At 41.7% G+C, this 25102-nt stretch overlaps 1 protein-coding gene across 3 annotated transcripts in view; it reads right to left on the bottom strand.

The window, feature by feature from the left end:
* rnf121 (ring finger protein 121) overlaps window positions 1–25102 on the bottom strand; it is an 89100-nt gene that overhangs the window by 25360 nt on the left and 38638 nt on the right. For 2 of the 3 annotated variants that reach the window (XM_079835673.1, XM_079835675.1), the window contains exons 4-5: window positions 10133–10287; window positions 1625–1732 (exon numbers count right to left, since the gene is read on the bottom strand). In XM_079835673.1, coding sequence (XP_079691799.1) covers window positions 1625–1732; window positions 10133–10287 — 263 coding nt within the window. The remainder of the gene's footprint in view (window positions 1–1624; window positions 1733–10132; window positions 10288–25102) is intronic. The other variant, XM_079835674.1, reaches the window with a different exon arrangement.

Genomic DNA, 25102 nt, shown 5'->3' with positions numbered 1-25102 from the left:
GCAAAACATTTGCAAGAAAACGCAAAAGCCTTGACAAACAATTTTTCCTCCATCTTTCCTGATATTTTTTTCCTTCCTTCCCCATGTCCCTTTAGGGGCTCTGTACTCCCGTCATTTTAAGTGTTCGTTAAAGTTATTGCATCAAGGAATAATAACCTACTTAAACCTATTAATAGGATAATATTGGACTACTTAATTACTAATGTTCAATATACCTATGGTTGTAACTTGTAAGTAAAATGAATGATTTGTAAGTAATGAACTGATTTATAATGTAATGAATGTATTATGCATATTTAAAGTAAAAATATTACTTTCTGGATTTCTAGTAAAGCAATTTCACACCCCTATCTTGAATCCGATCAAGATTCAAGCAAAGATGACATGAGTAAATTCAAGCAAAAGACATCATATCTTCTGTGAAACACAGCAAACTTGCGTATCGAGAAGAAAGAGCAAACTCAACGTCCGTTTTCAGGCCTTGCTGCTCCTTAGGGTCTCTCCAGTGTTGGAAAGCTTCTCCGATATTAATGCGAGTCCTACCTCTTGTCTGATCGTAACCCTTCTTTTTAAAGTTATATTCCCCTTGCCTTTTCCTATTTTCTCTGCCATCTCTCTCTTTCTATATTCTTTCTGCTAATGTCGGTCTTCTGCACTGCACTGAGCTCTCTCTCCTCCCCCATCGTGAGTGTATACGCCCCTTACTGCTTGACACTGCTACACGTGTTTTGGTGCTCTGTCCGATTTACTTTTCAACAACATTTTTCAAACCTCGCTTACTGCACATTTAAGTATTATTAATTTTGTAATATTATATTTTGTAACATCCATACCAATACATACCCACACATCTGCCACCACAATGAAACATCAATAAATAATATGGAATTCATATTTCTGCTTCTTTTACCCTTAATTCATATGACCATGGATTACATTTTCACAAAACATACAATACCTGTCCCAGCTATCCCAGGTTATATATATATTTTTACATGCTATATGACATCTAAAATAATTTTCAACATAATTTTGACTGTCTAAAATTATGTTTATTATTACTCAGGCCTCTGGCTTGGCATGCTCAGTTGGGGACACTACATTTTTCTAAATTTTTCAACTAAATATCCAAATAAATCTAATTATTAAACTAAATTAACCATATAAACTAAATTACTGATCTAAAGCCCACAATGTCCCTGTATGATAATTGAAATGAACTGATGGCATCACCGTTTTCTCCAGAATGGCTATACGGCTGAATAAAATTATGTTGCATTATTTTCCTGTTTAACACTGTAAAGCTGCTTTGAAACAACCTGCATTGTTAAAAGCGCTATATAAATAAGGTTGACTTGACTCAAATTTAAATTATTTGGGTTCATTAACATCATATTTAAAAACACATGAAAAAGTTGTACTTTGTACCACATTTGTCACATTACATGAACTATTAATAAATAAAAAGATAAATTAATTAAAAAAAATTATTAAAAAGTGATTAAAAGGTGAAAAAACAACAACCTGTAGAGTGCACTGTAGAGTTTGATGTTTATAAAAAACAAAATGTTATAGTCAGCTACATTGATGATTCATTGTTTAAATATGAAGCTTAAAAACTCACCTAAATATAAGATTGATGCCAAAGAGGGTGAACATAACTACAGTATAGCCCACAATGCCTGTGGTGTAGCTGATCTTATACAAAAGGAGGAACCATTTATAAACAAGCCTGTATGGAGAGAAAGAGACAACAGAGTAAACTCACCAAAATGTGAATCTCACTAAGTAGTGAGGTCCTATTTCACCCCAAAAGTCAAAAGATAAAATAAATGCAAAAATATGGCCACAAGATTTATTTTTTTATTGTCATTTACCTTGTATGATTTCAAACCTGTATGATTTTATTGTAGCCTTCCTGCACTGAAAAAATAGTTTTGCTTCTTGTTCAAGTTACTTAATTAAAATGAGCTAATGCAACACAATTGCTCTTCATTTTGTCCTAAATTCATTTTATTCAGTTCAATCCACTTAAATATATTTAATATGGAAGTTTAATTAATCCATTTGTTTTGGAATTACATGAATGATTTTTGTTGCATTAACTGAAACTGGGTGGGTGATTTTTAGTTCCCAACATGCTTTGCATATGACTGGATCAGGAGAATAAAAGTTTTTCAAGGGAAAGCTGTTAGGTTAATGTTCAGTTAAGTTTGACATTTAAAAGAGTTTTATGTTGAACACAACCGGATTTATATGAAATAATATCCTGGCTCTTCCCAGCTTTGTGATGGCATTGTATAGAGCCTTTTTGAAGCTCTAAAAAGCACACCCATCCATCATAAAAGCAATCCATACGACTCCAGTGAGTTAATCAAGGTATTCTGAAGTGAAGTAATGGGTTTTTGTAAGAAAAATATCCATATTTAAAACTTTATAAACGATAAATCACTGGCTTCCCGAGAGAGCCGTGTTCCGGCAGAAGGGTGACCTCTAACCCAACGTATGACATAGGATGTATGACGTAGGCGTACCATAATGCTTAAAGTCAGTCATTTGACCTGTGAAAGTGGGGTATACTGCTCAACCCTAACATGCTTTCAATAAGCATAAACACAAAAACTGTAACATTAGACATTAAGTTTAATTTAATGGATTACTTTTAGGATGGATGTTTTTTTATCGAGCTTCAAAAACTCAGGCTTGTATTCAATGCCTTTACAAAGTTGGGTACGATTGTTCAGCTGAAAGAAGAAAGTAATATACACCTAGGATGGCTTGAAGGTGAGTAAATGGGATAATTTTCATTTTCGGGTTTACTATTCCTATAAATGCAACTTAAAATATATGTTTAAAATGAAGATACAATTAATTTGAATGTAATCCAAATGTGTAAATGTAAATTTCCTTCAATAACGAGAGCTAGAGGGGATAATCAAGTAAATAACTTTCTACAAATGTTTTGTTCCACACACAAATCATGACGAGAAACATGCAAATATAGAGCATGCATCATCTGGAACACTTTTGTGATACATTTATGGTGTTTTACATTCATTTTGAAAGTGATAGTCTCTATGTATTACAACTGTTTGGAAAAAGAGTATATTGACAGGATGCTTAATGATTTTCTTGTTTTTTGTTACCAGCAGGGTAACACTTTATAATAACGTTCAGTTGTAAGTCATTTATAAGTGGTTAGTTAATGATGAACTAATCATTTACAAAACATTCATAAATGATTATCAAGTGATATGCTAACATTTTATGTGTGTTTTGTAAATTCCGTTACAAGTAATTTACAAGTGATTAGTAAATGATTAACTAATCATTTAAGAAACATGACTATGCGTTCATAAATGATTAATAAGTGAAATGTTAATTATTTTAAGTATGTTTTGTAGATTCAGTTATAAGTAATTTACAATTGATTAGTTAATGATGAACTAATAATTTACAAAACATGACTATGCTTTCATAAATGTTTAATAAATTGTTACATTTTGTAGATTCAGTTATAAACTATTTACAAGTTATTAGATAATGATAAACGAATAATTTACAAATCATGACTAAACGATCATAAATGATTATTAAATAATATGTTAACGATTTACAAATCTGTTGTAAGTTATCTTTAAAAAAAATTGCATATCATAAAATAATCAAACAGATCCTTAGTAAATGGTTAAGTTACTTGTTAATATATTATTAAAATCACTGAAATGTCAACGTACCATTATCTCAATAAACAATTGTTAATCATAAACAAATGATGATCAAACCATAAGTAAATGATGAGTATATCATTTATTGATGCATCGTTAAAGTTGTAAGCTGGTCTGTTAAAACCCACAAAAATGCAATTATGCTAAAGCATTTTTTTAAAGAATAAATTACTAGTTGTCAAATAAATAAACATTTTTAAATGACTTAAAGTCAGGGGATTGCAATGCGTTAAGTTAAATCCTTTCACTCAACAGTGCAGACTTGTGTTCTGTCTGAGATCTAGTGATAATGTGAACTGGTTTTACCCTCCACTGAAGCTCACATCAGGTGCACGAAGATTCATGATGTTATAAACTCATGAATAAATAATTTACAAAGCTTTCTTACCCGTTACAAATTATCTGTAAGTGTATACAAGGCATTTGCAACCCTTTCTGCGTCCGCTAATCTAAAGTGTAGACTATTTATCACTTGTGAATGTCTTGCACATCATTCTGAGATCTTTCTTACCCGTTACAAATGATCTGTATGTGTATACAAGGCATTTACAACCCTTTCTGCATCCCCTAATCTAAAGTGTAGACTATTCATCACTTGTAAATGTCTTACACATCATTCGTAGATCTTTCTTACCCATTACAAATTATCTGTATGTGTATACAAGGCATTTACAACCCTTTCTGCGTCTCCTAATCTAAAGTGTAGACTATTCATCACTTGTAAATGTCTTACACATCATTCATAGATCTTTCTTACCCGTTACCAATGATCTGTACGTGTGTACAAGGCATTTGCAACCCTTTCTGCGTCCCCTAATCTAAAGTGTAGACTATTCATCACTTGTAAATGTCTTACACATCATTCGTAGATCTTTCTTACCCGATACAAATGATCTATATATGTATACAAGGCATTTACAACCCTTTCTGCGTCCCCTAATCTAAAGTGTAGACTATTCATCACTTGTAAATGTCTTACACATCATTCGTAGAGCTTTCTTACCCGTTACAAATGTTCTGTATGTGTATAAAAGGCATTTACAACCCTTTCTGCATCCCCTGATTGCTACAACAAATGTGAAAATTAAATTCTGCTATTCCTCACCTGTTGCAATAGAAATGTGTAAATAGGTAAATCATCTGATTACTGTAAGCATTTAACTCCTATTCGTAACATATTGACGCTTAGTCAGTTCCCAGTATAATTTTAAATTTCTTTTCTTTTTTTATTTATGGTATTCAGACACGTTTTGAACACGTAACCCATCCCCTTCACTAAACCTACCCGTTTGTGTATTATAAAACACAGGATATAACAGGCAGATACGACTGCAGGCACAATTGATTCAAAAAGTACAAATATTCCAAGTGTCCCGAGGCCAAATGATTGGTTTGTGTGAAGTAAATCCCCAAAAGCGGTCAGCAGCATCGAGTCCATCCGCCGAAGATCATGAACATATCTCAAAATTTGCCGCCGGAAGACACGTTACATCAGCTTTGACAGCATTGGCTGTCGTATGTCTCGTGACCAATTGCGCAATTATGTCAGCTTTGATTGTAAAATGCCATTGGCTCGTGTGTCTTGTGACCAATTGCCTCCTGCTAAAGAGTCTTGTATCATTTGAATGAGAAATATGAACTGACCAAGCGTCAATATGTAACGAATAGGAGTGAGACAGTGTTGATTTTAACAGACCAGCCTACAACTTTAACGATGCATCAATAAATTATATACTCATCATTTACTAATGGTTTGATCATCATTTGTTCATGATTAACAATTGTTTATGGAGATAATGGTACATTGACATTTCAGTGATTAATTACTAACTTAATAACCATTTACTTAGGATCTTTTTGATTATTTGGCCCCAGTTTATATTAGGTGGCCTTAACTACTATTAAAAATAAGTACAATGTACTTACTGTGTTCAAATTGTATAGCAAAACACATTTGCTGATATTGAGGTGGAATACGGGTAAAGTTAGGGACAGGTGTGGCTGTATGGGTAAGTTTAATGTTTCGTAAATGATTAATTAATCATTTACTAATCACTTGTAAATTACTTTTAACAGAATTTACAAAACATACATAAAATGTTAGCATATCACTTGATAATCATTTATGAATGTTTTTTTTAAATGATTAGTTCATCATTAACTAACCACTTATAAATGACTTACAACTGAACGTTATTATATCACCTGGGTAGACCAACTGTGAAAGCTAGGTTGCTGCTGGGAGAGGTGTTAGTGAGGCCAGCAGGGGGTGCTCACCCTATGGTCTGTATGGGTCCTAACGCCCCAGTATAGTGATGGGGACACTATACTGTAACAAGCACCGTCCTTCGGAGGAGATGTTAAACTGAGGTCCTGACTCTCTGTGGTCATTAAAAATCCCAGGATGTCCTTCCATAGAGAGTAGGGGTGTAACCCCGGCATCCTGGCCAAATTTGCCCATTGGCTCCTGTCCATCATGGCCTCCTTTTCATCCCCATATATACACTCACCTAAAGGATTATTAGGAAAACCATACTAATACTGTGTTTGACCCCCTTTCACCTTTAGAACTGCCTTAATTCTACGTGGCATTGATTCAACAAGGTGCTGAAAGCATTCTTTAGAAATGTTGGCCCATATTGATAGGATAGCATCTTGCAGTTGATGGAGATTTGTGGGATGCACATCCAGGGCACGAAGCTCCCGTTCCACCACATCCCAAAGATGCTCTATTGGGTGAGATCTGGTGACTGTGGGGGCCATTTTAGTACAGTGAACTCGTCATGTTCAAGAAACCAATTTGAAATGATTTGAGCTTTGTGACATGGTGCATTATCCTGCTGGAAGTAGCCATCAGAGGATGGGTACATGGTGGTCATAAAGGGATGGACATGGTCAGAAACAATGCTCAGGTAGGCCGTGGCATTTAAACGATGCCCAATTGGCACTAAGGGGCCTAAAGTGTGCCAAGAAAACATCCCACACACCATTACACCACCACCACCACCAGCCTGCACAGTGGTAACAAGGCATGATGGATCCATGTTCTCATTCGGTTTCTGCCAAATTCTGACTCTACCATCTGAATGTCTCAACAGAAATCGAGACTCATCAGACCAGGGAAAATTTTTCCAGTCTTCAACTGTCCAATTTTGGTGAGCTCGTGCAAATTGTAGCCTCTTTTTCCTATTTGTAGTGGAGATGAGTGGTACCCGGTGGGGTCTTCTGCTGTTGTAGCCCATCCACCTCAAGGTTGTGCGTGTTGTGGCTTTACAAATGCTTTGCTGCATACCTCGGTTGTAACGAGTGGTTATTTCAGTCAAAGTTGCTCTTCTATCAGCTTGAATCAGTCGGCCCATTCTCCTCTGACCTCTAGCATCAACAAGGCATTTTCGCCCACAGGACTGCCGCATACTGGATGTTTTTCCCTTTTCACACCATTCTTTGTAAACCCTAGAAATGTTTGTGCGTGAAAATCCCAGTAACTGAGCAGATGGTGAAATACTCAGACCGGCCCATCTTGCACCAACAACCATGCCACGCTCAAAATTGCTTAAATCACCTTTCTTTCCCATTCTGATATTCAGTTTGGAGTTCAGGAGATTGTCTTGACCAGGACCACACCCCTAAATGCATTGAAGCAACTGCCATGTGATTGGTTGATTAGATAATTGCATTAATGAGAATTTGAACAGGTGTTCCTAATAATCCTTTAGGTGAGTGTGTATATATACGATTGGCTTCATCACTCTGGCTGCGTTCACACTGCAGGGCTTAATGCTCAATTCCGATTTTTTGAAAAAATGTGATTTTTTTGCAAGGCCGTTCACATTTCCAATTAAATGCGACCTTTTGTGATCTCCTGTGTGAACGTGAAATGACCCAGAAGTGACCCGCATGCGCAGAAGAGTACTCAACGGTCAACGACGTCACTTGTTGTTTACGGAAGTAGCCAAATATGGGTGTCAGCATTGGAGTTCGTTTAGCTTTATTAAAGTTATTTTCGCAACGGAGCCAGCACCATTACAACCTTCTCATGTTAAGAAGAAAATTAAAAAAGAGGAGGAGAGCAAGGTTTTTGTTTAAAGGCTTTTTATTTTTCGCTGGCATTGGAGCCAGGATCGTCTGTAACCACGCTCGGCCATTTCGCTGGAAATGTTTTCAAAAACCGCCCGGTTCCGATAAGAGCCCTCGAGTTTGGCCTGAATAGAGCTGTCCCCCCAAATATTAATTAACTCCGAAATCTCGCTTCCCTTCCACTGACTGGTCTCCGCATCGTCCACCATAGTTGTTTATCTTCTCATTCCCGCCTACTTCAACGTACAATGATGACGTTTGTCGCGTATCAACGACGTGCGGGTCGGATACATGTGACCTGGCAGTTCAGACTGAAGACGCATTTCAAAAGATCGGATATGTATCGGATTTGGACCACATACCCAAGTGGCCTGGGTCGCATTTGAAAAGATCGGATCTGTGTCGTTCAGACTGTCATGAAAAGATCAGATACAGGTCGCATAAGGGCAAAAAAATCGGAATTGGGTCGTTTCAGCCTGCAGTGTGAACGCAGCCTCTGTCTCCTCTTCACCAATAAGCTGGTGTGTGGTGAGCGTTCTGGCGCAATATGGCTGACGTTGCATCATCCAGGTGGATGCTGCACATTGGATTCCCCCCTTCTATATGTAAAGCACTTTGAGTGCCTAAAAAAGCACTATATAAATGTAACAAATTATTAATTATTGTAGCCTATTTTAATGCTGGTAGAATATCCCCGAAATTCAAGATATAAAGGGTAATTTCCCCCCCAGGTTTGTTTCTTGGGGAGTTGGGTGAGAGGAATGTGGACACTTGAGCTCATCATCATCAGTCCTTAAGGTCCACTGCTGGTTGAGGGCAGATTAACTGCTTCTGAGTAGGTGTGGCCCAAGGGATAAATCCGGGGACTGTCTGCTGGCGAGCATCTCTCATGAAGAGATTGAGAGGCAATGACCTTTGGCACCTTATATAGTGGGAGGGCCCACCTCCAGTTTACGCACTTGAACATCATTAGCCAGTGCAACACCCTGGTTATTCAATACAGCTTCAGTATTTCTCTGAGAAAGTTTTTTTCCTCCATAGCATCAGCTTCTTTGAAAAAAACACTGCACAGAATATGAAGAATATAAAAAAAGATTCAGGGTTGCACTTTATTTTACAGTATGTGTACTTATTTAAGAAAATACTAGGTTATATAAGGTAACTACAGGGGTTAAGGATGGGTTTAGTAGTAGGTTCAGAGTTAGTACCTAGTTATTACCAAGTTAACCAGTTACTGCTAGCTCCCCTTGCTTAAATTTAGGCCATTTATCTTTGTGTGTGAAACCACTAGTAAAGAATTTGGGCACTTTTTTGATTGAACAACAGATATGCACGGTAGTCAAAATAAAGGCCTATCTAAAGTGAAATAATTTCTTTCTTTTAAGGGCTCTGAAAGTGTGATCCAAATTTTTATCTCAACAAGGCTTGACTATTGTAATTCCTTTATATGGACATTAACTCAGCATCTCTTAACCTTCTGCAAATGGTACATGCAGCTGCTAGGCTCCTCACTGGTGTGCATAAACGTGAGCACATTACTACAGTTCTGAAATCTCTGCACTGGCTCCCAATTTGTTACAGAATTGATTTTAAAGTCTTGTTGCTGGTTTTTAAATCCTTGAATGGATTAGCTCCTGTATATATTTCCAATTTATTATTCATTCACAATCATCCAACCAAAGACAGTTAAATGTTCCTTGGGGCAGACTGAAATTGAGAGAAAGATTGTGCTTTTGCCGTTGCTGCTGGGACAGCCTACCTGTTTTTATTAGAACTGCCTCTACACTGCATGAGTTTAAAGTAAAACTCAAAACCTATCTTTTTTTCCCTATCTTACTTGTGCTGTGTCTGTTCTGTTCTTTTGTAATTTATGTGAAACATGGTGTTAAATGCTGATGGTGTTTGATGTAATGTACAGCACCTTGGTCAACAACTGTTGTTTTTAATGGTGCAATATAAATAAGGTCGAGTTGAGTTATTGTAATTACTATAATAAGTACATCTATTAGATTAGTTGAATCTAATCTAATCTAATCTAATCATATATACATGGGGAACAGGACTGTAAAATAAAGTACTACCCGTTTCAGCAGTCCATGATGGGGCTAAACCAGCCAAAGTACCAGCACAAAAACACTCAGTAAAACATTGTCTAATTATTGTTATTGTCAAAATTTCAGAAAATATAGGGATATAATTTTTGTCAATTCTGCACACCCCTACTTCAAACACGGTTTATACACATACTTAACTTGGACACAGAAATTAAAACACAGCTAAACAGGGTCAAAGTCACATGTCATGATGGTAAAGCAATTTTTGTTTACCTCGGAGTGGTGCAGTCCAGTGGTTTGCGGGTAGCGCGAAAAGTGATGAAGGCCGTGACAACAGAGAAGATGAACCATGTCACCAGAAACCTCCACCAGTGCAGCTTAGTTGTGAAGTACAGAGGAACCACCCACATTTGGAAGAGGGTTACCAACTTGGGGGGAAAAAAAGAAAGAAAAACAACATTTAGAAGTTAGCTTTCAAAACCCATCTAGATACAGTATATCAGTGTTAATGTTTCACCTCCAAAAAATAAAATCATATATACAAATTTTGCACAAAATGACAAGGCGTTATCATATAAAATTATAGTTTACCAAGAGCCCATTTTTTCAAGTGCATACTTTCTGTTGGTTTAGATTTTTTCTCCAAATTCCCCCATTGTTTCAGAAAATAGTACAATGCACGCGCACTTCAGAGACGTTTATAATCGACAATTGCTACAGTCAGCAGAGGGACAGTGAAACAAGTATTCATTGTGAAATCTATTTGTCCTCAGTGAGGAAAAGTCCTAACTCCCAGTAGGGAGGGACTTTTTACTAGAATGCCCTCTCAAGTCAAAGTTGTGACCGGAAAACCCCGACTTCAGAATCCAGTACAGTATAACTCTAAAAGTAGTAAAATATTGTTTATACAGCGGCACAGGCAATAACGGCAGCTGTGCATTATCACTCCCTCTTCTCTCCGACAGCAAAGTGACACACACCCACCTCCTCTCCACACGTCTCATTCGCTCCGGTTAAAAAGTACTTGTATTTCACGTAATTGTACTAATTCCCAAGGTTTCGCACACTCACACCAAAAGCGCGTGCACCACTGATTTATAGAAGACAATCATCTTCAACAAATGGTGCGTTGATAGAAAATACACACATACACCTCGAAACATTAGATTATTCTGCACTGAAGAGCCGTGCCAATGCACAACGTAAAGATGATAACTCTTGCAAATAACAGCAATTTCAGGGTTCAAACAGAGATGGCGACAGAGATAAAACTTGTGGTCTGCAGTTTTAAAATTATGGATTTTTGATCTGATTAATTGATAAAATAATTAACAGATTAATCATAAAATAGAATCATATCAATAATAAAAATCATAAAAATCATAAAAATAATATCAAGGGAGCACAGCCATGCTTTAATCCCCAATCTGATAAATTACAAATAAATCAAGTCAAGTCAAGTCAACTTTATTTATATAGCGCTTTTTACAATGCAGATTGTTTCAAAGCAGCTTCACAGTGTTAAACAGGAAAATAATGCAACAGAATTTGATTCGGCTGTACAGCCACTCTGGAGAAAACGGTGATGTCATTTAGCTCATTTCAATTATCATACAGTGACAATGTGGGCAGATCAGTAATTTAGTTGATGCATTTAATTTAGTTTAGTAATTAAATTGATTTGGATATTTAGTTGAAAATTTAGTGTCCCCAACTGAGCAAGCCAAGCCAAAGGCGACAGTGGCAATTTTACAGGTCAGATGTCATATTAGACCGAAATATTCGAAAGATCTGAGTTATCACGCCGGAGACAGGTTTATTGAGGATGACATGTCGATTTAACCCTCTGGAGTCTGAGCTCTTTTGGGGCCCTTTAGAAGTTTTGACATGCTCTGACATTTGTGTTTTTTTCAGTTGCTTATAAACAAATTAATGGCAAAAGTGTAATTACACTGTATTCAGCACAAACTGGGCTACCAGAATATGTGAGCAACATGTTTGTACATGCTTGTATTTTTGAGAGAAAAATGTTTATGCACGGATTTTGAAAAAACAAAAAAAATTGTTTTAAAATTAAGGCCTCAAAACACACAATAGATATGTGTTCACAAGCCTTTTGACTCCATCTTGTATTTCCATAGAGTTTTTTCTTTAAACTGATGTGAGAATCATTGAGCCTACTCATTCACATAAAACAATACACTGATTTAAAATTTGTAAGACAGTTTCTCTTCTCAAAGCCAATATGCGAAGAGGCGTGATATCTAATCAATAATGATGAGATAGCACCTGAGATAACAAAGGACTCGCATTAATGAGCTGCATAATGAATGAGCTTCAGGTAAGTCTGTGAAAGAGAGCAACAGGGCAAAGGAAATATATATTTTTTGTAGTTTATTATATTTGGAATGTAATCAACAAAGGCCTATTACATTTTAAATGATCAGAAGATTTGACTACACTGCAAAAAATGCTCTTCTTATTTGGTATTTTTTCTTGTTTCCAGTCCAAATATTTAAAATTCTTAAATCAAGATTAATTTACTTGATAAGTACAAATTTCTGGGTGGAAAATCAAAATGAAGTGAGTTTTTGCTTAGTTAGTTAACTTTATTGTCCCCAAGGGGAAATTCTGCTTGGGCACAGTGCAGAGTTGCTTCATAAAGGTAGACCAGATAACTTAAAGCAATCTATATTCTCTGCCACAACAATTTATGCTTTATTAAACTATAATTGATGATCTATTACACCAATTTATTAAAACACAACAATTAGCTAATGAGATTAAAACCATGTTTTTACTCCAAACTTACTTTACTTTTGGCTTTGGATCAAAAAAATCAGGCAGAAAATATATTTCACAATATTCTGCATAATTATAAAAGCTCGAGTAGTATTGCCAGTCCCTCCAGAAAAACGCGATTATGCGATCGCGTGATTTAACGCATAATCAGCCAAAGTCCGCATATTCATGCGGGGGCCGCATTTTTTCAAATACGCCGCACTTTCGCCGCATAAATTGCCTATTTCCGCGTGCAAAATATGCGGGGCTATCATGATTTCATAATCCCTGCATTTTCGTTGCAAAAAAAGTCATATATATTAGCAGAAAGTTGAAAAATTTTCGTTTACTTCACACAAGAGCCGCCATTTCCGCCTATTGCCATGGGAACGTTTTGAAGTGACGTGATTACCCGACGCGAACGTCATCGAAAAGCTTCAAACCCCGTGGAGAAACCATAGATACCGGTGAAACCATGATGAAGCACAAACTCCCATTGGCCAACAAAAATAACAGCAAAAGAGCAAAGCAGTTTCCCTGTGTGCTGACTGATTTCAAAACACAGCTTTGAAGCGTTATGAATCAATGAGTCGATTCAGCGGTTTGAAGCGTTATGAATCAATGAGTTGATTCAGCGGTTTGAAGCGTTATGAATCAATGAGTCGATTCAGCGGGTTGGATCGCCAAAGTCACGTATTTCAGCAGTTTGACACGCGATCCGAATCATGAATCGACTCGATGATTCATAGCATCATGACGCTGTGTTTTGAAATCAGTCATCACTATATAAGTCGTTATTTAGTTTTTTTTGCACACAATAACTATTATCGTCGCTTCATAAAGTTATTGTAGAACCACTGTAGTGAGATGGACTTTGTAACGACGTCTTTAATAGGCTACCTTTTATGGGTCTTGAGAGTGTACATTGTGCCAATGGAGGCCTTTCTGAGCCATCGGAATTCAACTAAAATATCTTCATTTGTGTCCAACAACATAAAGGGAAGTCATTAATGACAGAATTTTCATTTTTAGGTGAACTAACCCTTTAAGAGATTGCACTTTGTGCATTGGAAGCACTCAAATGTCTGTTTTGTATAGCGACATCTGTAAAACAGGAAGTTATTTATAAATTTTTTCAGAAGTTGTAGCATATTTCTTTTGTAAAGCTACAGAACTTGATTGACTAAATGTTTTGTAAATTTGAGCCATTATTAATCTTCAATAAAACAAGATGAGAACTTAAATATTCCAGCACTTTCTGTGATGTAGTGCTTTTTTCTCTTTCTCATCAAACCGCAGTTTTTGCAAGTTCCCGCAATTTTATCGCATAAAATTGCATAAATATCCCGCATTTTTCATCGAATTTTTTAAGAAAACGTGCCGCATAATCAAGGATATTTGCCCGCAACAATCACAAAAAAAAGCCGCATTTTTCTGGAAGGACTGTATTGCATTCTAAATATAATCTATTATGAAAACACCCAACATGGTATAAATAACACAGATAAGCCATATATTGTCGCGATTGTGTGTTTATTATCTTCAAACTTGTCTATCTGCATGTTAGTCTAACATCGTTAGAGCGATTTCTGGAAGCTGTTTATGTCAATGTCACATGGTGACACCATATGACATTGACATAAACAGCTTCCAGAAATCGATCAATGAATATGAAAACCGTCGGTACCTTCTAAAGATAGTAATACCAGCGTCAGCTGCTCTCATTCATAAAAACTCTCTAAGCAGTCTAGCAGTCTAAGCAGAGATGCCCAGACTTCCCTCTCCCTAGACACTTCCTCCAGCTCTTCCGGGGGGACACCGAGGCGTTCCCAGGCCAGCCGGAAGACATAGTCCCTCCAGCGTGTCCTAGGTCTTCCCCGGGGCCTCCTCCCGGTTGGACATGCCCGAAACACCTTCCCGGGAAGGCGCTCAGGAGGCATCCGGAACAGATGCCCGAGCCACCTCAGCTGACCCCTCTCGATGTGGAGGAGCAGCGGCTCTACTCCGAGTTCCTCCCGAGTGACTGAGCTCCTCACCCTATCTCTAAGGGAGCGCCCAGCCACCCTGCGGAGAAAACTCATTTCGGCCGCCTGTATCCGGGATCTTGTCCTTTCGGTCATGACCCAAAGCTCATGACCATAGGTGAGAGTAGGAACGTAGATTGACCGGTAAATCGAGAGCTTCGCCTTACTGCTTAGCTCTTTCTTCACCACAACAGACCGGTACATCGACCGCATTACTGCAGAAGCTGCACCGATCCGTTTGTCAATCTCCCGTTCCATCCTCCCCTCACTCGTGAACAAGACCCCTAGATACTTGAACTCCTCCACTTGAGGCAGGAACTCTCCACCAACCTGAAGAGGGCAAACCACCCTTTTCCGACTGAGGACCATGGCCTCGGATTTGGAGGTGCTGATCCTCATCCCAGCCGCTTCACACTCGGCTGCAAACCGTCCCAGTGCATGCTGAAGGTCTTGGTTAGAAGGGGCCAACACGACAACGTCATCCGCAAAGAGCAGAGACGAAACCGCGTGGTCCCCAAACCTGACACCCTCCGGCCCCTGGCTGCGCCTAGAAATTCTGTCCATAAAAATTATGAACAGAACCGGCGATAAAGGGCAGCCCTGCCGGAGTCCAACATGCACCGGGAACAAGTCTGACTTACTGCCGGCAATGCGGACCAAACTCCTGCTTTGGTCGTACAGGGACCGGACAGCCCTTAGCAAAGGACCCCGGACCCCATACTCCCCGAGCACCCTCCACAGGATGCCGCGAGGGACACAGTCGAATGCCTTCTCCAAATCCACAAAACACATGTGGACTGGTTGGGCAAACTCCCATGAACCCTCCAGCACCCTGTAGAGGGTATAGAGCTGGTCCAGTGTACCACGGCCCGGACGAAAACCAGACTGTTCCTCCTGAATCCGAGGTTCCACTATCGGCCGAATTCTCCTCTCCAGTACCCTGGCATAGACTTTCCCGGGGAGGCTGAGAAGTGTGATCCCCCTGTAGTTGGAACACACCCTCCGGTCCCCCTTCTTAAAAAGAGGGACCACCACCCCGGTCTGCCATCCCAGAGGCACTGTCCCCGACCGCCACGCGATGTTGCAGAGGCGTGTCAGCCAAGACAGCCCCACAACATCCAGAGACTTGAGGTACTCAGGGCGGATCTCATCCACCCCCGGTGCCTTGCCACCGAGGAGTTTCTTGACCACCTCGGTGACTTCAGCCCGGGTGATGGACGAGTCCTCCTCTGAGCCCCCAGCCTCTGCTTCCTCAATGGAAGGCGTGATGGCGGGATTGAGGAGATCCTCAAAGTATTCCTTCCACCGTCCGACGATATCCCCAGTTGAGGTCAACAGCCGCCCATCACCACTGTAAACAGTGTTGGTAGGGCACTGCTTCCCCCTCCTGAGGCGCCGGACGGTTTGCCAGAATCTCTTCGAGGCCAGCCGATAGTCCTTTTCCATGGCCTCACCGAACTCCTCCCAGGCCCGAGTTTTTGCCTCCACAACGACCCGGGCTGCAGTCCGCTTAGCCTGCCTGTACATGTCAGCTGCCTCAGGAGTCCCACAAGCCAACCAGGCCCGATAGGACCTTCAGCTTGACGGCATCCCTTACTTCCGGTGTCCACCACCGAGTTCGGGGATTGCCGCCTCGACATGCACCGGAGACCTTACGGCCACAGCTCCGAGCGGCCGCTTTGACAATGGAGGTGGAGAACATGGTCCATTCGGACTCAATATCTCCAGCCTCCCTCGGGATCCGGTCGAAGTTCTGCCGGAGGTGGGAGTTGAAGATCTCTCTGACAAGGGGCTCGGCCAAACGTTCCCAGCAGACCCTTACAGTACGCTTGGGTCTACCGGGTCTGTCCAGCTTCCTCCCCCGCCATCGGATCCAACTCACCACCAGGTGGTGATCAGTTGACAGCTCCGCCCCTCTCTTCACCCGAGTGTCCAAGACATACGGCCGCAGGTCAGATGAAACGACCACAAAGTCGATCATTGACCTACGACCTAGAGTGTCCTGGTGCCATGTGCACTGATGGACACTCTTATGCCTGAACATGGTGTTCGTTATGGACAAACCGTGACTAGCACAGAAGTCCAATAACTGAACACCACTCAGGTTCAGATCAGGGGGGCCGTTCCTCCCAATCACGCCCCTCCAGGTGTCACTGTCATTGCCCACGTGGGCGTTGAAGTCCCCCAGTAGAACGACGGAGTCCCCAGTCGGAGCACTTTCCAGCACCCCTCCCAGGGACACCAAAAAGGCCGGGTACTCTGCACTGCCGTTCGGCCCGTAGGCACAAACAACAGTGAGAGACCTATCCCTGAGCCGAAGCCGCAGGGAAACGACCCTCTCGTTCACCGGGGTAAACTCCAACACATGGCGGCAGAGCTGGGGGGCTATAAGCAAACCCACACCAGCCCGCCGCCTCTCACCATGGGCAACTCCAGAGTGGTGAAGAGTCCATCCTCTCTCGAGGAGTGTGGTTCCAGAGCCCAAGCCGTGCGTAGAGGTGATTCCGACTATCTCTAGTCGGAACTTCTCAACCTCACGCACAATCTCAGGCTCCTTCCCCGCCAGTGAGGTGACATTCCATGTCCCAAGAGCCAGTTTCCGTGTCCAGGGATCGGGTTGTCTAGGCTCCTGCCTTCGACTGCTGCCCGATCTTCTCCGCACCGGCCCCTTACGGTCCCTCCTGTGAGTGGTGGGCCCACGGGAAGGTGTCCCCACGTCGCTCCTTCGGGCTGAGCCCGGCCGGACCCCGTGGGGGAAGGCCCGGCCACCAGGCGCTCGCATACGAGCCCCAACCCCAGGCCTGGCTCCAGGGTGGGGCCCCGGCTGCGCCGTACCGGGCGACGTCACGGTCCTCGTTTTCCTTGTCGTCATAAGGGGGTTTTTTTTAACCGCTCTTAGTCTGACCCGTCCCCTAGAACCTGTTTGCCTTGGGAGACCCTACCAGGGGCATATAGCCCCGGACAACATAGCTCCTAGGTTCATTCGGGTACTCAAACCCCTCCACCACGTTAAGGTGGCAGTTCAAGGAGGAGCACTCAGTATTTGAATCTCAATAGAGCGCGCGCTTAGTGGGCGTGTTCGCATTAACGTATAATGAGCCGCTCAGGAACGACTAACAACGCTCTGCTTTCAAACAGATTACATAAACACAGAATATTTGTTTTTGATTTGGTTTACAGTGTTTAAAACCTGACATTTCAGCGTTTCTTCAGACACATGTCTCATGTTTGTCAGACAAGTGTTCAATAAGCTAGAGGTCATTTTCTGAAGACTATCTGAATGAACGTCTTTGACAGAGAGGCTGCAGATCGCGCATCATTCTTTATTTTGCAAAAAGGACAACAATTTGTTTTTATTGTGACTGTACTAAAAAAAAAATAGAAACTTAACAGATTATAATGATGTATAACACTTGCCTGAATGATAAAAAACGACAGAGTTATTTGAGTCTCTTTGGCACTGATAAGAAAAAAAGCAAGCCAATCACGCCGGTGTGATTGCCGACTCAAGAGGGTTAACAAATATAAAATAGGAATTTTCGAAAGATCGGAGTCATCACGCCGGAGAAGGGTTTATTGAGGATGCTGTGTCGGTGAGGCAATTTCAGGGGGAGTTGAATTAAAACGATCTCTGCAGACACTTCAGGGATGCGTGCATTGGTCATGTCTGGGCGCAGGTCCACCATCTGATCTGGATACGGCCCAGATCCGGCTGACTGCAGAAAACCTTGGTATAAACAGAGAGACTAACATTAGCGTAGATGCCATTCTTTTTATGATGTAACGAGTACATCAGGTGTTATGGGAAGTGTTCCCGGTTCCAGCTAACCTAGCTAATGCAGCCTAATCTAATTTTTTTTATGTGTATGCCATAGTAAAAAGATGTGTTTTTAGTCTAGATTAAAACGGACAGAGTGTGTCTGCTTCCCGAACAATGCTAGGAAGACTGTTATAGAGTTTCGGTGCTAATTAGGAAAAGGATCAACCGCCTGCAGTTGATTTTGATATACTAGGTATTATCAACTGGTCAGAATTTTGTGACCGCAATAGACGTGATGGAGTATAATGTGTTAAGAGCTCACTCAAGTATTGGGAGCTAAACTATTTAGTGCTTTGTAAGTAATAAGCAAGATTTTAAAATGTATGCAATGTTTAATAGGGAGCCAGTGTTGACAGAACAGGGCTAATATGATCATACTTCCTGGTTCTAGTAAGAACTCGAGCTGCTGCGTTTTGTTTTGTTTATTAAGCGAGAAGGGCAACCACCCAGTAGAGCGTTCCAATAATCTAGCCTTGAGGTCATGAACGCATTAACTAACTGTTCAGCATTTTGCATTGAGAGCATGTGCCGTAATTTAGATATATTTTTAAGATGGAATGCAGTTTTACAGATGCTAGAAACGTGGCTTTCAAATGAAATATTGATATCAAAGAGCACACCAAGGTTCCTAACTGACGACGAGGGTGACAGAGAAGCCATCAAGTGTTAGACAGTATTCTAGGTTACTACTTGTGGAGCTTTTTTGTCCAATAATTAAAAATTCATTTTTTTCTGAATTAAGTTGCAGGAAATTTCTAGTCATCCAATGTTTTATATCAGCTATGCATTCCGTCAATCTTGTGAATTGGTAAATTTTGTCAGGGCGTGAAGAAATATAGAGCTGAGTATCGTCAGCATAACAATGAAAACGAACGCCATGCTTCCTAATGATATCTCCTAAGTGTATTATGTACAGGGTGAAAAGCAACGGTCCTATCATTGAGCCTTGAAGTACTCCGTACTGAACTTGTGATCGGCATGACATCTCTTCAATTACTGCTACAAACTGATAGCGGCCAGATAAGTATGATGTAAACCATGCCAATGCAATTCCACTGATGGTAACAATTTACGAGTCTATTCAGAAGAATGTTGTGGTCGATAGCAGAGCATGTAAGCGGAGCGGAGCAGGGAGCGTAGCGGTAATATTTCCTCCAGAGCGGTGAGCGCCTTTCTGAAGATTCCGCTCAACTCGCTCAGCGCCGCTCGCTCAACCCGCTTAACACAGAATGTCCTTTGGTGATTTGCTAGATCTAGAATCTGTGAAATAGCTAAGCAATAGTGGAGCAATAGGTTATGGAGTTCAAATATTGTTTTAATGAAGTTGCGAGCCTTATACATAAATGCACAAAGTTAAGAACGAGCAGGGAGAAGATACGGAAGATATGTCGTGTATACGGAGCCCTGCTCTTATTACATGCAGACAAAAATATACCATGGCCATTGGCCACAAATTAATATTTCGTTCCCATGAATTAAGAATTCGTTTTCTCATTTCTAAATCGTAGCCACGAATTAAATTCGTTCCCACAACTTCTTAATTCGTTCTCCCTGGTTAAGTAAATCGTGGCCACGGTGAACTAATTCGTTCTCCAATTTTATTAAAACTATAGGGAACGGATTATTACAATGTGGCCACGATCTAATTAAAATGAGGAAACAAATTATTAAAACATGCTGACGGGTGGTAATGAATTGTTAATTCGTTATGCAATCATGGAAAGCAATTTTTTTTTTGCACTCTGCGCAAAAGTTCAGTTAAGAATTTTGGACTAATAGTTCATTTTAAAACTTTGATCTAGGCCTATAGCCTGTATATTTTTATTTATATAATTAGGCACATTAATTCGTTTAATTTTACAGCTTTCTTTTTGTACAATTGATATAAGCCAATTTAAATTAATCCTGCGCGCTGCGCAAAAATCAGTTACAAGAATGTAAAATCAATTACAAGAATGTTGGCCTAATAGTTAATTTACTTTTAAAACGTTTGTGGATTTTGTATATTTTTGTTTATATAGCCTACATTTTATTTATATTATTAGGCCCATTTATTCATTTAATTTTACAGCAGTTTGTGTGTACAAGGGATGGATATAAGCCAATTTAAATTTTAATCATGGACGTTGCGCAGAAGTTCACTAATCATAATTCTGGCCTAATAGTTAATTTACTTTTAAAACTTATGTATATTTTTGTTTATATCATTTTTATTTATATTATAAGGCCCATTTATTCGTTTAATTTTACAGGACTTTTTGTGACTAGCCTAATTTGTAATTTGAAATGAAACATTTTTATTTGAAAAATGTTGTTGTTGCTCAGTTCTTTAGGAGGTAAGGCTGTGGTCTAAGCTAAAAGTGATTTACATGTAGATTTTTTTCCTTTTTTGGAGCGAGCGGGGGGCGATTTGAGTGGAGCCCAAAGCAAACTGCGTTGAGCGCTGAGCGATAATGAGCGGAGCGGCCTAATGTAGCTTTGAGCGGGGGAGCGGAGGGGTGAACAGTTCCGTGAGCGATGAGCGGAGATTCTCACCGCTCCACTCCGCTCATATGCTCTGGTCGATAGTATCGAATGCAGCGTTAAGATCGAGTAACACTAATGGAGATATATAACCATGATCAGATGATAAGAGCAAATCATTTGTAATAATTGTCAGAAGTTGAAGCTTAATTTCTTGTTAATTTAGCCACTGTATCAAATAAATGCCTAGGATTGTGTTTGTTTTCTTCTAAGAGTCGAGAAATAAGCAGATCTAGCAGTTTTTTTACAGCCTTTGTGTATGCAGTCATGCTCTCTTTCCATGAAATGTGAAAAACCTCCAGTTTTGTTTTCTTACAGCTGCGCTCCATTTTTCTGGCTGCTAATCTTCTTTAACGTGATAACCTGCGTCAGGACGAGGACACACTGAAGCCTCTTTGCTTAAAATAGCTCAAAATTAGTCAGATGTAAGTAATTACCTTGACAAACTATACATCATTAAAAAGATCTAAGACTCAAGATTCCATTTTTTATCTCTGTTTTATTTCCAAAGTCTTATAGTGACCGTAATTTGTTAATATGTGTCAGGAGCAGTGTTGCCACAGTTACTTTGAAAAAGTTATCTGATTACTCCTTTAAAAAGTAACTTAGTTACTTTACAGATTACTTGATTTTAAAAGTAACTAAGTTAGATTACAAGTTACTTTATTAGTTACATTCAGCAGTTGCCGACACCACTGCAGCCTCAACATAAAAATGACAACCGTTTTTGCCAACACTCACTTTATTGGAAATGCATTTTTAACAGTAACGTCAACAATGTATCTCCTGACATTTCAAGTTGAAATAAAAAAATTTAATAAAAGACTGTCTTTCTTGACTTCACTTAACATAAATACTCTCCCTGAGCAGGGTTTTTTTCCTGGCTCAAAATGAGGCAGAGATATTTTTTTAATAATCTTTAAGTGCACAAAACTATGAAAATATATGAAATGCTTCAAAACAGAGCGGCAACAAAGCGCTTATGAGCATCCCGGGTGCAGAATGATGCACTTAAAGCAACATGGAGTGCGCAGTGCAGCAGAGCGAGTGCGCATTGAAAAGTTCACGGCATAAAGAGAAGATGAGTGTTGAGTGCACAAATCCTAGTCTACTATGTATATCGGTCCAAAAGTTCACTGATTATTTGTTTCTTCCATCCATCCATCCATCATCTTCCGCTTATCCGGGGCCGGGTCGCGGGGGCAACAGTCTAAGCAGAGACGCCCAGACTTCCCTCTCCCTAGCCACTTCCTCCAGCTCTTCCGGGGGAACCTCGAGACGTTCCCAGGCCAGCCGGGAGACATAGTCCCTCCAGCATGTCCTAGGTCTTCCCCGGGGCCTCCTCCCAGTGGGACGTGCCTGGAACACCTCCCTGGGAAGGCGTCCAGGAGGCATCCGAAATAGATGCCCGAGCCACCTCAGCTGGCTCCTCTCGATGTGGAGGAGCAACGGCTCTACTCTGAGCTCCTCCCGAGTGACCAAGGGAGCGCCCAGCCACCCTACGGAGAAAGCTAATTTCGGCCGCCTGTATCCGGGATCTTGTCCTTTCGGTCATGACCCACAGCTTATGACCATAGGTGAGCGTAGGAACGTAGATCGACCGGTAAATCGAGAGCTTTGCCTTACAGCTTAGCTCCTTCTTTATCACGACAGACCGGTACATCGACTGCATTACTGCAGAAGCTGCACCGATCCGTCTGTCAATCTCCCGTTCCATCCTTCCCTCACTCGTGAACAAGACCCCAAGAAACCTGAACTCCTCCACTTGAGGCAGGAACTCTCCACCAACCTGAAGTGGGCAATCCACCCTTTTCCGACTGAGAACCATGGCCTCGGACTTGGAGGTGCTGATTCTCATCCCAGCCGCTTCACACTCGGCTGCAATCCGTCCCAGTGCACTCCTGGTCTGAGGAGGCCAACATGACAACATCATCCGCAAAAAGCAGCGACGAAATCGTATGGTCCCCAAACCGGACACTCTCCGGCCCTTGGCTGCGCCTAGAAATTCTGTCCATAAAAATTATGAACAGAACCGGTGACAAAGGGCAGCCCTGCCGGAGTCCAACATGCACCGGGAACTGGTCTGACTTACTGCCGGCAATGCGAACCAAGCTCTTGCTCTGGTCGTACAGGGACCGAACAGCCCTAAGCAGGGGGCCGCCGACCCCATACTCCCAGAGCACCCTCCACAGGATGCCACGAGGAACACAGTAGAATGCCTTCTCCAAATCCACAAAACACATGTGGACTGGTTGGGCAAACTCCCATGAACCCTCCAGCATCCTGGAAAGGGTACAGAGCTGGTCCAGTGTTCCACGACCGGGACGAAAACCACACTGTTCCTCCTGAATCCAAGGTTCCACTATCGGCCGAATTCTCCTCTCCAGTACCCTGGCATAGACTTTCCCGGGGAGGCTGAGAAGTGTGATCCCCCTATAGTTGGAACACACTCTCCGGTCCCCCTTCCTGAAAAGAGGGACCACCACCCTGGTCTGCCAGTCCAGAGGTACTATCCCCAACCACCATGCGATGTTGCAGAGGCGTGTCAGCCAAGACAGCCCCACAACATCCAGAGACTTGAGGTACTCAGGGCGGATCTCATCCACCCCTGGTGCCTTGCCACCGAGGAGCTTTTTAACTACCTCGATGACTTCAGCCCGGGTGATGGACGAGTCCTCCTCTGAGTCCCCAGCCACTGCTTCCTCAACGGAAGACATGTCGGTGGGATTGAGGAGATCCTCGAAGTATTCCTTCCACCGCCCGACGATATCCCCAGTTGAGGTCAACACGTGCCCATCTCCACTGTAAACAGTGTTGGTAGGGCACTGCTTCCCCCTCCTGAGGCGTCGAACGGTTTGCCAGAATCTCTTCGAGGCCAACCGATAATCTTTCTCCATGGCCTCAACGAACTGCTCCCAGGCCCGATTTTTTGCCTCCACGACTACCCGGGCTGTAATCCGCTTGGCCTGCCGGTACCTGTCAGCTGCCTCCGGAGTCCCACAAGCCATCCAGGCCCGATTGGACTCCTTCTTCAGCTTGACATCCCTTACTTCCGGTGTCAACCCCCGGGTTCGGGGATTGCCGCCTCGACAGGCACCGGAGACCTTATGGCCACAGCTCCGAGCGGCCGCAGCGACAATGGAGGTGGAGAACACGGTCCACTCGGACTCAATATCTCCAGACTCTCTCGGGATCCGGTCGAAGCTTTGCCGGAGGTGGGAGTTGAAGATCTCTCTGACAGGGGGCTCGGCCAAACGTTTCCAACAGACATCGTTTCAAGACATATGGCCGAAGGTCTGATAACACGACCACAAAGTCGATCATCGACCTCCGGCCTAGGGTGTCCTGGTGCCACGTGCACTGATGGACACCCTTATGCTTGAACATGGTGTTCGTTATGGACAAACCGTGGCTAGCACAGAAATCCAATAACAGAACACCGCTCGGGTTCAGATCAGGGGGGCTGTTCCTCCCAATCACGCCCCTCCAGGTGTCACTGTCACTGCCCACGTGGGTGTTGAAGTCCCCCAGTGGAACGACGGAGTCTCCAGTCGGAGCACTTTCCAGCACCTCTCCCAGAGACTCCAAGAGGGCCGGGTATGGCACGAACGACAGTGAGAGACCTATCCCCGACTCAAAGGCGCAGGGAAGCAACCCTCTCGTTCACCGGGGTGAACTCCAACACATGACGGCTGAGCTGGGGGGGTTATAAGCAAAAATTCACTATTTGTTTCTTCACAGTTTTAAATACCGGTTATTGTGCGTGTGATGCTAATTAATAGTCCTTGTGTTGTTGTCAACCGGGTAGCGAGCACAACATTATTCAGAAACTGCTAGATAAACTCCAGGAAGATGAGAAAATTATTTTATCTACATATCAAGTATTATAACGGGAATATATCATATTGGAGTGAGCTTTACCGTGCTGCTGACTGTAACCGAACACGACACGCAGTTTGAATGCTGAATGGAGAATGATTGACAGCTACAGCGGGGGAAAGACATTCAGCTATGGAATGGCTTTATTTAATTATCACAACATGCCTAATCTGAGCAAGTGACTGCCTGTCTTGAGTTTTGTCGACAGACGGAGGC

Source organism: Gobio gobio (genome assembly GCF_949357685.1).
Source record: "Gobio gobio genome assembly, chromosome: 14".
Classification (NCBI taxonomy): Eukaryota; Metazoa; Chordata; class Actinopteri; order Cypriniformes; family Gobionidae; genus Gobio; species Gobio gobio.
This window is presented reverse-complemented; position numbering and strand designations above follow the sequence as displayed.